The 14,966-nt window shown below is 40.7% G+C and overlaps 1 protein-coding gene across 3 annotated transcripts; it reads right to left on the minus strand.

Moving 5' to 3' along the window:
- Window positions 1–253: 253 nt before the first annotated feature.
- On the minus strand, window positions 254–12,172 carry LOC124009609 (protein lifeguard 3-like). Of its 3 annotated transcripts, none has more exons than XM_046321557.1 (12): window positions 11,932–12,172; window positions 7,323–7,603; window positions 7,065–7,132; window positions 6,916–6,980; window positions 6,774–6,827; window positions 6,592–6,642; window positions 6,442–6,481; window positions 5,017–5,054; window positions 4,844–4,931; window positions 4,540–4,635; window positions 2,801–2,854; window positions 254–2,551 (listed from the first exon to the last, which is right to left on the minus strand). In XM_046321557.1, the coding sequence occupies exons 2-12, from the start codon at window positions 7,378–7,380 to the stop codon at window positions 2,402–2,404; spliced, it is 762 nt and encodes a 253-aa protein (XP_046177513.1). In that variant the 5' UTR covers window positions 7,381–7,603; window positions 11,932–12,172; the 3' UTR covers window positions 254–2,401. The 3 variants fall into 3 exon arrangements, with proteins under 3 accessions (XP_046177513.1, XP_046177512.1, XP_046177511.1); XM_046321556.1 differs by having other exon boundaries at window positions 7,323–7,667; XM_046321555.1 differs by having other exon boundaries at window positions 7,323–7,671.
- Between the last annotated feature and the right edge of the window lie 2,794 nt (window positions 12,173–14,966).

The following is a 14,966-nucleotide window of genomic DNA, read 5'->3' on the forward strand; positions in this document are numbered from 1 at the left end:
TTAGAATCCATATGGGTTGTTTCGTATAGGCTTACCATGGTGTGATGTTTTGATAACCGTGTAAATCTCTCTCGGACAAGGTGACTTTTATCAATATATTCATCTTTATTTACTCTCAGATTCTAAAATTCTAATGAGCATCAAAGCAGACCATGCAAAACTACAAATCGCTGTAAGTTCCTGCACGTCATCTCTAGCTGACACCTTTGCTAACAGGTATGTGTCAATTGAAAAAAGTTAACAGAATTGTCCATTTAAATAAATGTAGCCAATTTATTAATTACAACATTTAGCTAACATTAGATAGGTAATCCAGAGATTCTTACCTTTGCCTCGAATTTGGCAGTTTCGTCCAGATCATCATGGCATTTGTAGTTCTTTATGATAGCCACAATAGCAGCTAATTGTCATTTCATTTTGGGGGGGGGGGGTAAATACAGGCGAATAAATAAATAAATAGACAAAAGTCACCTTGTCCTAAAGAGATTTACACAAAATGTCATGCCAGGCTAAGCCTACAAAAAACACAGCCCGTAGTAAGTACTTAAGTGTTTCTAAAATCACCTGTGGGAAAAATTATTGGAACCATTTCCTTGTTTGACCGCTAGGTTTCATGGGTATTATGACTCATACTGTGGTACTCTATAGCCACGGAAAGTAGGGGTGCTGCACCCCCTGAGGAATCCAAATGTAACAATAGAAATTCTCACCAAAGTAGTCCACTGTGCATTTACTAGTCCTGTATTAGCCGATATAGCAGGTCTGTAGCGCCACTACCCACCTTCCGGTGGAAAAAGCACTGCTCCACGACCCCCAAAGAGCTTCCTGCGGCTATGGTTCTCAGTGTTCTACTCTAATATTTGGAGTTGGCAGCAGTTTGCCAAGTGATCAATTGGAATGTTCTGTTCTGAGGGTTCTAAACACACATTCGAGCCTGGTATGTTCAAACCAGTACATAACAATACAGCTAACAGAATTTCACAATACTATATTAGGTATACTCTTATATGTGTTAACAAGTACATCAGAAACAGACATTACATTTACATAAAAGCATATCTTAATAAAGATGGCATCACTATGACTGCGTTTAGACAGGCAGCCAATTCTGATCTTTTTTCCACTAATCAGATCTTTTTCAGAGCTGATCTGATTGGTCAACAATTAGTGAAAAGAATATTGGGCTGCCTGTCTAAACGCAGCCTAAGCTGACACTCGTTACCAAAAAGTGCATAAAAATCAAGCCAATCAGCACTGAGCTTTCGCTCATGACTACCCAATTACAAATGTAACAATCATAGAAAAGCATCAGACATACAGAGTAAAAAAAAAATCCTTCCTCTCTGTCTCAGAGGAATACTGATATTGGGGGGTGTATTTATTAGTGCAAACCGTAGTTAAACATTTCACATTGGAAAATGTTTTGCAACAAAAACAAGTTTCTAGTGAACCATTTCAGGAATATCCCTCCCCGTTTGGTTCCTGTTGCTTTTGTTTGCCTCCGTTTGGCTCCTAGTGAATACACCTCAGGGTTGCCTTCAAGCAGGCACAAACCTACTGGACAAGTTCAGAAAGTATCTTACTGCTCCCAGCTCATAACACACATTTTTACTTTATAAACAAAAAATATCAAATTTAAAAAATCTTCATATAAAGATAGTTAGATTAAAGTTACAGCTTTGTATTCAGTGTGTCTATCTGTGGTGGAAAAGGTACCCAGTTGTCATACTTTGGTAAAAGTCAAGATCCTGTACCTTAATAGCAAATGACTCAAGTGAAAGTCACCCAGTAAAATACTACTTGATTAAAAGTGTAAAATGCACAAAGCATTTGTGTTTAGTGAGTCCGCCATATCAGAGGCAGTAGGGATGACCACGTGTTCTCTTCATAAGTGTGTGAATTGTAACATTTTCCTGTCCTGCTAAACATTCGAAATGTAACAAGTACTCTTATGTGTCAGGGAAAATGTACAGGAGTAAAACTTATATATTTTCATTTGGAGTGTAGTGGAGTAAAAGTGAATGTTGTCAAAAATAGAAATAGTAAAGTACAGATACCCAAAAAACTACTTAGGTAGTACTTCAAAGTATTTTTACTTAGTTATTTTACACCACTGGTGTCTATACGGATATATTACTACATATGTCTTTGCAAGCAGATGCATTTTAGCAGAAGAGTAGACTTCATGAAAATTGCTAAATATGTGAGTTAGCGAAGTCAAATCCATAGAATTAGAATTAGTAGAAAGAACATTCCAATTCAAAACAACGTTATGTGGTAGGTATACCAGTATTTCCATTCTACTCATTCTAATTCTATAGTGAGTGCAGTTGCACTCTGGTGAGCCGAGTCTGCCTGTCTCAGGGGGGAGGGGATGGGAAGGAACGTTGTTTCCGGGGATTCATCTGTTGGCTGCACCAATAAGCTGCAGCAGGCACAGGAAGATCTGGACGATGTCGATGTAGATGGAGAGCGCTGCGAACACATACTCCTCTGGACTGATAGAGTTCTTCCCCTTGCCGATCAACAGCTGTGTGTGGTACGCCAGAAACTACACACAGAAATACACCAGCAAGATATCAGAAAATATATGAGCAATATATCAGTAATGTACCAGCAATAAGTCAATGCAGACAAGAAAACAGTACATAGATAACACTAGCAAGACAACTACAAAATGTGTCCGAATAACATCACTACAAAGCACAATATATTATACATATATGTTGTAGGAAGAAACTCATTTATACAGTTAAAGTGGTTCTTGTCTGTACTACATCTACTTGTGTATTGCACTCACCAGTGTGTAGACTATTGCGCCAACGGCCGCGTACACCATGTGAAGCCAAGGAATCTGGCCAGGAGCAGACAACACCATTAGAAAACACCGAACCATTACTACTGTAATACAATAGACATGGAAAACAAACATGACTAGGTATGGCTAACGGTGTGTGTGTGTTAGTGATGCGTGGGTTATATCCGAGGGGCGGACAGGTTTAGGGTATTTAAATATTGTGTGGATATGAAGGGCAAGGGGGGTGGCGGGTGGGTTGAATAAAGACAAAACAATACCTTTAAAAATATCCATGACTATCATTCCTGTGCAATTTATTTATATTGTCTACAATAAGGTTTTTCATTCATTATTTTAGGCTATATGGCATTAGTGCATAAGCCTATGCTTTAGGGTCCAAATGTATGTGCCTACACGCTAATCACCAAATGCTTTTGGGAACGGGCAGAAAAAGTTCATGTCAATCCATGGAGGAAAAAAGTACAATGCGAGTTTAATTCAATAAGAGAAAAGCTGCAAAAGGACAGTAGAAAATAAAGAAAAGGGAGAGCCAGAAAAGTCATATTTGGGAAAGATTTGAAGTTACTTGCCACTTCACCAAATACTTCCGAAACATTGCTTTTCTATGTAATATGTGATGATTCTGAGGTGCTACACAAATCACAAAACGGGGACTTCAAACAGGTCTATGGCACGTCAAGGGAACTGTAGTCTACTGTTCAGATGGGTTAAATGGAAACTGAAAGTAGGACACTGACTGTAGGTCTATAACCTCTCACAGTCTTGCAGTAAAATTATACACCAAACTGGCCAGATCTCCATTGAAAAATAAACTATGGGTCTCAATGGGCTTTTCCTGGTTAAATAAAGGTCAAATAAAATAAACTGTAGGCAACATTTTGACTTGGGAACAGGAGAAGAAATATGATTTCTTTCTTTCAGCATCTTGAGAGAATGTGAATGCTCAGTTAGATATCATCTGTAGAGTTGCTGTCTTTATCAGCCTCATAAAAGCTGATAGTATTTCAAACACACAAGATTTGCATCCAAGCCAAACTGAAAACTTAAGAAACATGTTGGTTCGTTTTCACAGCTTTCTATTTCCTTACATTGGTCAAACTGGAATTTTGCACAGAAAATCATTTTGTTATAGCATTTTTTCCCAGTTCCTAAACATCTTTGCTCCGTGAAAGATGATAACAGAGAACTTGACCTATGTCAACTACATTGAAGCATTCATTCGATCAATGTATGATATTATTCTGTTGAGCAAGGGTTTACTTAGTCTTCTAGGGCAACATATGACAAAAGATATATATCAAATTATAGACAAGTTGACTAACAAATAGCCTTCCAAAGTGTTTTAAATTAAAAGCAGAAACATTTCTAAAATCAGAAAAAAAAAAAAATCCTTTATACCCCCGTCAATAAATCGTCCTGCCGTCTTTGACTCTAGCCTATAGTGCCGGTTCTATATTTTGGGGCGGCAGGTAGCCTAATGGTTAGAGTGTTGGGCCAGCAACCGAAAGGTTGGTGGATAGAATCCCCGAGCTGACAAGGTAGCAATCTGTCGTCATGCCCCTGAAAAAGGCAGTTAACCCACTGTTCCTAGAGCATCATTGTAAATAAGAGGGTTATGAGCAATTGAAGGGCGGGTGCGGGTGAACAAACAGCTGACCCGCGCACCACTAGCATGTGAGTGTTCGTGTCTGTGTGCGCACGTGCGTAATATGCCAACTCACATATTTGAAGGAGAGCACAATGGCTGTGATGATGCCTGCCACCATGACAACGATCCCCAGGACACAGAATAGGCCTGGGCATGAGGTGAGGTCCACCTGAAGAGATACATTATGAAGTTTCAAACACTTGCGCACACACACACACACACACACACACACACACACACACACACACACACACACACACACACACACACACACACACACACACACACACACACACACACACACACACACACACACACACACACACACACACACACACACACACACACACAACACACACACGTCAGGTGTCTCTTACCTTGGTCTGGAAGCAGAAGACAGTGGTGATGATACACACAATGACGGTGATGCCCAGAGCCAGAAACACTGCCTTAGTATCATAGTAACTACAGAGCAGAGACACACAGACAGACAGACAGACATTACTACCACGCTCAGGTGTGTGTGTGTTTGTGTATGTGTCTCTCTCACCTGGATATGGTGCCCGTCATGTAGGACATGGCCAGTGTCTGTAGAACACAGAATACACAGATCAATATAGACCACTGCAGGCCAGCACCAACCAATAAAGTTCATCATAGAGCAGTATGACAGACTAGTGCAGAGGTTAAAAAAAAGAGGTCACGCCTGTGCAGTCACTTTCCCCACAGTCACTCTCCCCTTCTCAGCTGTCCATCACAGCTTCCTGGTTTCCACCAATCAGTGTGCCCGAATGGACATTTCGACTCTGACCCCTCCCACTCCAGGTCAGTGTTTTCAGTTGTAAGATGAAGACGCAAGTTGTGTTTAGGAAGATTGTGCGTGCATCTAAGAAGTGAGTTGTGGGGTTTATTGTCAGGAGGGTTAATGATACGTTATGATGATTGACTGCAAGCAATTACATTTAGGCCTAATTACCTTGTTACATCTGTAACTGTAGTTGTATAGAACTGCTGCAGCTTATGTGCAGTTTATTTCAGATACTCCATGTTCATGTCATTTACAAGTGTCTGTATTGGGTTTAATGCATGAGTGTTGCGCAGTAGACGTTAATGTGTCAAGATGGTTCATTCCTATAGCCTGTATGCACACTTTACCGCTGCGCTTTATAGTTCACGCTACTGTTAAGACATGGTGAGAGATTCTAGAGGTTTCAGAGATTATCGTCAGCGCTCCCGTACGAGCAGTAAGATTTGGTACCGGACACAGATCAGATAAGATCTCCACTAGTCCAGAGGAGACCATAAATCTTGCCTGCCTAAGTAATGAATTCTCGCTCTCTCTCCTGCAAGATGTTTAAATATACACTGCTGTTAATATGTGCTGTTATGTGAATATCCATGTATAGATGCTATGCCATTCTTTCCTGTGTAGATATTCCTATTGCATAGCTTACAACATTTTTTATTTAAGCAATAAGGCACGGGGGGTGTGGTATATGGCCAATATATCACAGCTAAAGGCAGTTCTTATGCATGACGCAACGAGGAGTGCCTGGATACAGCTCTTAGCTGTGGTATATTGGCCATATACCACTAACACCCGAGGTGCCTTATTGCTATTATAAACTGGTTACCAATGTAATTAAAAGAGTAAAAAGAAATGTTCTGTCATACCCGTGGTATACGGCTTTCAGCATTCAGAGCTTGAACAACCCAGTTTATAATTGTTCTTACCTTTCAGGTAAATCACTGAAAAGTTTGTGTGTTCATACTATGTGTGTTGGTGACAAAGATAAATACAACTCTGCGTATGGACACATCTGCCTTGTTCTTGCTGGACAGCCTGTAGTGAGTCAGAACCTTAACAATCAGCATTAAGTAGTAGCAAGTGAGGACATTCACAGCCGACTGCTCTGACGAGCTCCAACTAGACATGTTTTCAACAGATCTGTACAGACTAGTAATAGTTGCTTACAAAGATGGCCAGCAGGATGACATTCCATGGGAATTTCCTCCTACAGACAGGGGAGTGGCCACATTAGGACAGCACTTCAATACAATAAAACATTGTTGTCAGCTATATTGTCATCATTTTCCAAAGGAATTCTTTAAGAAAGAGACTCACCTGGGTCCTTTACAGCAGACCAGCACAATGTGAGTGACGAAATACACACCGCTGCAAAGACATAGGTCAACACAGCTGTCAATCAAACAGGACATGAAGAACATAGGCCAGTACAGCTGTTAATCCAACAGTACTGTAAAACCATAGTAGTAAGGTAGTAAGTAGTAAGGGATAGTACTTACAATGATGCCCAGTAGACAGCTGGGTTTGCGATCACAAACTTCTTGACAGAGTCACTGCAAAGAGAAACTCAGTTATACAAACACACATTTGTGCAGGAACACAAAACCACTAATACACAGTCATAGTAACACACACACTCACACAAATGTGAAGACGGACACAATTGCGACAGTGACGAGTAGCTGAGATGCCAGGATCATATACACCTAAGAGAAAAATGGAGAGTATATTATATACTTCTTGTGTGTTTGTGTGTTAACTGTGTGTGTGCGTGCGTGCTGTGTTCTCACCTTTCGTATGAAGGAGTGTCGCACTTTCAGACTGTCAAAGCTGCCTGCCGCAAACCCCTCTCCATCGCCTGTGACATCAGCAGAGACATCATTAGAGTCACATGTCACTTCACATCAGAACACATGCCTGGTAATCAACTACTAAAGTAGAACCTAAAGTATCAAGTATGTATTTTAACTGTGTGAAGGAGCTTATTCAGTAGTAACAGAACACTTCAGAGTAAGCCCCAGACAGGTGAGAGGAGGGTTCAGGCTTACCGCTCAGTGCACTGCTAGGCATCATAGGGGGGATTATAGGGGGTATGGGTGGCATCATAGGCTGGTTGTTGTACCCTGGACCCCCGGGGTGAGGCTGGCCTGGGTAGGGCCCAGCAGGGTACCCGGCAGGCTGGCCGGGGTAGGGCCCAGCAGGGTACCCGGCAGGCTGGCCGGGGTATGGAGGTCCATGGGGACCAGAGGGGTAGAAGGACGAGGGCTGGCCTGATGGGGGACCTCCATTGGCAGGGAAGCCATAAGCAGGGGGAGGGGGTAGTTACCACCTTGGGGGCCATAGAGGGGGAATGAGAGTCATCGTAACCCAGGGGGAAGTCAGACCGAGACATACTGTCTGAGAGAGACAGAGAGAGAGAGAGAGAGAGAGAATGAGAAAAGAGAAGAGAATGAGAAAAGAGAGAGAGAATGAGAAAAGAGAGAGAGAATGAGAAAAGAGAGAGAGAGAATGAGAAAAGAGAGAGAGAGAATGAGAAAAGAGAGAGAGAGGATGAGAAAAGAGAGAGAGGAGGGGAGGAGGGAGAGCGAGAAGTAGTTATGGCTCATTCTACCCACCCGAAACAGTTCAGAACAGTATGTGAATATATTACTTTTGATCTTTGGCAAGTTTTTTGGGGGCTGCTTGTGCACACACAAAAAAATTATCGTGGTCAGCCGAAGTTCGGAACCCGAAGTCGACGCCCCTTCGTCAGTCATTCGTCAACAGTAGGGATTCTTCAATTAATTGTTTGTTGTCATTCAACGGTAGATGACTCGTTTTCATGCAAATGTTTTAATTTGAGAAATACGACGCTAAACAACTTAGATGTCAAATTGCACGACAAAGATCTCCTCTGCAAAATATCAAAATGAATGACAGATTTATTGAGTTATGATAAATTAATTCAGAAAAATTTGAGGAAGTATTACTGGCTACAGCTTCTGAGGATGGATAAACAGTACTATAGCTGCTTTTTCTCATTTTTCAAGTGAAGATCTCTATTAAGGGCACACTATTTTGCTCCTGTAGTCAAGGGCTCTTAGGGGTTTATATTAGTTGTATCTCTAGAGGCAGATTAAGTTGAAGTGGAGTGTTTCCATATGATTCTGCTTACAGTACAAGTCAAAAGTTTGGACACACCTACTCATTCAAGGGTTTTTCTTCACTATTACCATTTTCTGCATTGTATTGAAGACATCAAAACTTAGAAATAACACATGGAATCATGTAGTAACCAAAAAAGTGTTACACAAATCAAAATATATTTTATATTTTAGATTCTTCAAAGTAGCCACCCTTTGCCTTGATGAAAGTTTTGTACACTCTTGACATTCTCTCAACCAGCTTCATGAGGTAGCCATCTGGAAAGCAATTAAATTAACTGGTGTGTCTTGTTAAAAGGTCATTTGTAGAATTGATTTCCTTCTTAATGCGTTTGAGCCAATCAGCTGTGTTGTGACAAGGTAGGGGTGGTATACAGAAGATAGCCCTATTTGGTAAAAGACCAAGTCCATATTATGGCAAGTACAGCTTAAATAAGCAAAGAGAAACAACAGTCCATCATTACTTTAAGACATGAAGGTCAGTCAGCCTGGAAAATTTCAAGAACATTAAAAGTTTCTTCAAGTGCAGTTGCAAAAACCATCAAGTGCTATGATGAAACTGGCTCTCATGAGGACCGCCACAGGAAAGGAAGACCCAGGGTTACCTTTGCTGCAGAGGATAAGTTAATTAGATTTACCAGCCTCAGAAATTGCAGCCCAAATAAATGCTACACAGAGTTCAAGTAACAGACACATCTCAACATCAACTGTTCTGAGGAGACTGTGTGGATCAGGCCTTCATGGTCAAATTGCTGCAAAGAAACCACTACTAAAGGACACCAATAATAAGAGACTTGCTCGGGCCAAGAAACACGAGCAATGGACATTAGACCGGAGGAAATCTGTCCCTTGGTCTGATGAGTCCAAATCTTTGATTTTTGGGTCCAATCGCGTGTCTTTGTGAGACACAGAGTAGGTGAACGGATTATATTTGCATGTGTGGTTCCCACCATGAAGCATGGAGAAGGTGTGATGGTGCTTTTGTGATGACACTGTCAGTGATTTATTTAGAAATCAAGGCAAACTTAACCAGCATGGCTACAACAGCATTCTGCAGCGATACGCCATCCAATCTGGTTTGTGCTTAGTGGGACTCTCATTTGTTTTTCAACAGGACAATGACCCAAAACCCACCTCCAGGCTGTGTAAGGGCTATTTGACCAAGAAGGAGAGTGATGGAGTGGTGCATCAGATGACCTGGCCTCTGCAATCACCCGACCGAAAACCCAATTGAGATGGTTTGGGATGAGTTGGACCACAGAGTGAAGGAAAAGCAGCCAACAAGTGCTCAGCATATGTGGGAACTCCTTCAAGACTGTTGGAAAAGCATTCCAGGTGAAGCTGGTTGAGAAAATGTCAAGAGTGTGCAAAGCTTTCATCAAGGCAACGGGTGGCTACTTTGAAGAATATAAAATATATTTGGATTTGTTTAACACTTTTTTGGTTAATACATGATGCCAAATGTGTTATTTCATAGTTTTGATGTCTTCACTATTATTCTACAATGTAGAAAATAGTGAAAATAAAGAAAAACCCTTTAATGAGTAGGTGTTTACAAACTTTGGACTGGTACGGTATATCTGTGGTTCACACACACACTGCAGCACAACACCACCATGACCCTGACAGACATTTAAATTTCTAATAACCACTATCACATACACTGAACACTACAGAGCTTAACGACAGAGAGAGAGAGTTTACAGAGTAGAGTTTATATACACAATTTAACTTGGGAGTGATCATTATGGGAGTTCCCTCAGGTTGGGATTAAGCCTCTAAACTTCCACAAAGCTGGAGACTCATATCTCCCTCACTAGCTTTAAGCGCCAGCTGTCAGAGCAGCTCACAGATCACAGTGCCATCCGTTTTGTCACCAAAGCCCCATATACTACCCACCACTGCGACCAGAACACTCTCGTTGGCTGGCCCTCGCTTCATACTCGTCGCCAAACCCAATGGCTCCAGGTCATCTACAAGACCCTGCTAGGTAAAGTCCCCCCGTATCTCAGCTCGCTGGTCACCATAGCAGCACCCACCTGTAGCACATGCTCCAGCAGGTATATCTCTCTGGTCACCCTCAAAACCAATTTTTCCTTTGGCAGAACGAACTACAAAAATCTCTGAAACCGGAAACACTTATCTCCCTCACTAGATTTAAGCCCTAGCTGTCAGAGCAGCTCACAGATTACTGTACCTGTACATAGCCCATCTATAATTTAGCCCAAACTACTACCTCTTCCCCTACTGTATTTATTTATTTTTCTCCTTTGCACATCCATTATTTCTCTCTACTTTGTACATTCTTCCACTGAAAATCTACCATTCCAGTATTTGACTTGCTATATTGTATTTACTTTGCCACCATGGCCTTTTTTTTGCCTTTACCTCCTTTATCTCACCTCATTTGCTCACATTGTATATAGACTTATTTTTCTACTGTATTATTGACTGTATGTTTGTTTTACTCCATGTGTAACTATGTGTTGTTGTATGTTATTTTTCTACTGTATTATTGACTGTATCTTTGTTTTACTCCATGTGTAACTATGTGTTGTATGTGTGGAACTGCTTTGCTTTATCTTGGCCAGGTTGTAATTGTACATGAGAACTTGTTCTGAATTTGCCTACCTGGTTAAATAAAGGTAAAATAAATACAAATAAAAAATAAACTTTGCCACCATGGCCTATTTACTGCCTTAACTCCCTTATCTTACCTAATTGGCACTCACTGTATATAGACTTTTTGTTTTCTTTTGTTCTACTGTATTATTGACTATGTTTTGTTTATTCCATGTGTAACTCTGTGTTGTTGTATGTGTAGAATTGCTATGCTTTATCTTGGCCAGGTCGCAGTTGCAAATGAGAGAATGTTCTGAACTGGCCTACCTGGTTAAATAATGGTAAAATTAAAATAAATAAAAAACAGGGATAGTTTGGGTGTCGGCCTCCACCTTACAACATGCCATTACATCACATATCCAGTACTAAGCAACGGTGAAAAAATATCAGCTGGAAAAAATGCTTCAGCTGCTTGCCGCCCATAAAACAGTCCCTGCGTGTGTGTTGGGTGTGTAGGGACACACAGGCTTATGACTAAGCACTGTGTAACTTCTTCAGCCGTAAGTCATGGGAGAGTTTGAAGTGATAATGTGGTTGTGTAACATTAACTGGTTGGGTAGGTTTCTAACCCAAGTACCCAAGTAGCCCACTGACCTAAGGCCCGTGTCCGAACAGCCCTACCAATGTATCCATGTTTGGCCATAGCCAACACACGCAAACACACACACACGCGTGTTTAAGTTAAGTCGCAGGCAAAAGTTAGAATGGCCAACTCCTCTCGCTCAATGGTGGTTTAGACAACCGCTTCACAAGGTAACGTGTACAATAGGCATATGCAGGTGTAACCCAAGGACTGTCAACTTCAGCTCATAGTCAGTTCATATGCGTTTTTCTTTAAAACGATCACCGTGAGTGTATGGTGTGCCGGAAGTATAAAAATAGTTTGACTCACCACGCAATGAATCCAGGAAAAACAAGAACGCAAACAATGACAACAAGACAAAAAAACGATAAAGGCGACCAGTCTTATAACACGGATATAACCACCCAATCTCTAAACGACAGATGAACTAATTATTGAAGTTTGAAACTCTAATTCCGTCGAGTTTTGAAACTGTTAGCTTCTCTCTCTCTCTCTCTCTCTCTCTCTCTCTCTCTCTATGGTCCCTTTTCTCTCTTTCTGACCCCTCCTTGTTTCCTCCCGCAGCAGGCAGACAGATGTTAGCTCGAGCCGTAGAACATTTCCTGGAATTTTAGAAGAGTTGTTACTTGTTAGTGGGTGGAGTCAATGAAACTCATGGAGGTAAAATAAAGACATAAGTGTGCTACCATGTAAATTAAGATTTGTACATGTAAAATATGAGTTGCACCTGTATAATCAGCTTTATAGTCGCACAAAATATTTTCTAACGTGTCATTTATTTTTAGAATAAATGCAACCACGTAACGTGATGTGTGAATAAATGCAACACTTGCAAACGTGTAACTTGATATGTGAATAAATTAAACAAGATTTTCAAGCGGGCAACTCAATTTAAAAATGAATGCAAATCCTTTACCATAGAACAATGAGACAGATATTTCACTGGATGTATACATGTGACGCATCTGGTTGAAAGCCAACACCTCATTTGGCCGCCTTTCGTTCCTGTGACTGGAACGAATTGCAAAAATCGCTGAAGTTGGAGACTTTTACGTCCCTCACCAACTTCAAACATCAGCTATCTGAGCAGCTAACCGATCGCTGCAGCTGTACATAGTCTATCGGTAAATAGCCCACCCATTTTCACCTACCTCATCCCCATACTTGTTTTTATTTATGTACTTTTCTGCTCTTTTGCACACCAATATCTCTACATGTACATGACCATCTGATCATTTATCACTCCAGTGTTAATCTGCAAAATTGTAAATTATTCGCCTACCTCCTCATGCCTTTTGCACACAATGTATATAGACTCCCCTTTTTTTCTACAGTGTTATTGACTTGTTAGTTTACTCCATGTGTAACTCTGTGTTGTCTGTTCACACTGCTATGCTTTATCTTGGCCAGGTCGCAGTTGCAAATGAGAACTTGTTCTCAACTAGCCTACCTGGTTAAATAAAGGTGAAATATATATATATTTTTTAAAGATGGAGCGAGATGGATTTTTGTCAGAAATTCTGCAAAATGTCGCATCAATGAATCATTTGATCTCAATACAGTTTTCTGTATGCAAATCTAGAATCCGTTATTAACAGAATGGATTTCCTTTTGTAGACTTTACCCTTTGCCAAAGTTTCAAAAAATTGCATTATTGGCGAATTGAGTTATTGCAGACCCGCACTTCACGTAGTAGGCGTTCCCTAACGGAAATATGCAAATAAATGCTAGAACGCGTCAATAGGCTTTCGCTAGCTTGTGCTTGGCTCTGCCCACTTCCTTGCTTGTTTTGCCCACTACGATAAATTTGTTCCCATTGGAAACGACAGGCTGTGGTCACAGCCGCTGGAAATAGGAGTGCTGAGGGTGCTGCAGCACCCCCTGAAAAATAGGAATTTAAAAAATGATACATATATACATTACATTTACATTTAAGTCATTTAGCAGACACTCTTATCCAGAGCGACTTACAAATACATTAACTTTCTTAGTTAACAAGCTGAGATCTCGGCTAACGTTAGCTAGCTTGCTAATAATGTTTTGAGGAAAACAGATTAGCTACCTGTAGAATCAAGACAAGAGAGGATGGGGAAGAAGATTAGATGTGCAGTTGCTTCATCTGGCTGATGCAATGCCCACACGAGATGAGCACTAACTGCTAATGTTACAGAGATAAAACATTCAGATAGCTCAGATCCTATCTTGATGAGCTAGCTAGCTGTCAATGATGAACTAATGCAGTGATATTCCTTTTATTGACTTGCTATATGAGCTGCTTTTTGCGAAAATATCTGTATGATATAGCTAGCTAGTTGTTCTAGTGTCGCTCTGAAATTGCTCATCAATATATTTATATATTCTTATTCCCTTCCTTTACTTAGATTTGTGTGTATTAGGTATTTGTTGTGAAATTGTTAGATATTACTTGTTAGATATTGCTCCACTGTCGGAACTAGAAGCACAAGCATTTTGCTACACTCGCAATAACATCTGCTAAACATGTGTATGTGACCAATACAATTTGATTTGATTTAGTGTCCGTTAAATGTTACAGCCACAACATCATGACCATATAGTCATGCATCTGCAGAACAGCGAGGAGGACAAAAGTCTGCTTTGGGTGAGCTAGCTAGAACAACAATTAGCTAGCTATAATATCAGACATTTTCAGGAAAATAATGGATAAAGCTAGCTATCTGTGGTAACATTATTACTTGAAACCACCACATGCACATTATCTGGATCTGTGTTACATTCCATTTTTAAAATGGATGACCTACAATTACGATTATCCTACCAACGGGACAATAAGAGTTGTAATATCTTGTGTTTCACCTAGTCGTGGCTGAACAACGACAAAAATAATATAGAACTGGAGGGATATTCAATGCACTGGCAGAACAGAAGCTAAGACGAGGGGTGGGGGTGTGTGCCTTTTTGTCAATAACAGCTGGTGCGCGTTGTCTAATATTAAAGAAGTATCGAGGTATTACTCGCCTGAGGTAGAGTACCTTATGATAAGCTGTAGACCACACTATCTACCAAGAGAGTTCTCATCTATATTATTCGTAGCTGTCTATTTACAACCACAGGCCAACCTGGCACTGACAACAACCGCTATGTGGGGGCAGGTAGCCTAGTGATTAGAGCATTGGACTAGTATCCGAAAGGTTGCAAGATCAAATCACTGAGCTGACAAGGTAAAAATCTGTCATTCTGCACCTGAACAAGGCAGTTAACCCACTCTTCCTAGGCTGTTTTTGAAAATAAGAATTTGTTCTTAACTGACTTGCCTAGTTCTATAAGGCCATAAGCAAACAAGAAAATGCTCATCCAGAAGTGGT

This window comes from Oncorhynchus gorbuscha, linkage group LG22 (genome assembly GCF_021184085.1).
Source record: "Oncorhynchus gorbuscha isolate QuinsamMale2020 ecotype Even-year linkage group LG22, OgorEven_v1.0, whole genome shotgun sequence".
Lineage (NCBI taxonomy): Eukaryota > Metazoa > Chordata > Actinopteri > Salmoniformes > Salmonidae > Oncorhynchus > Oncorhynchus gorbuscha.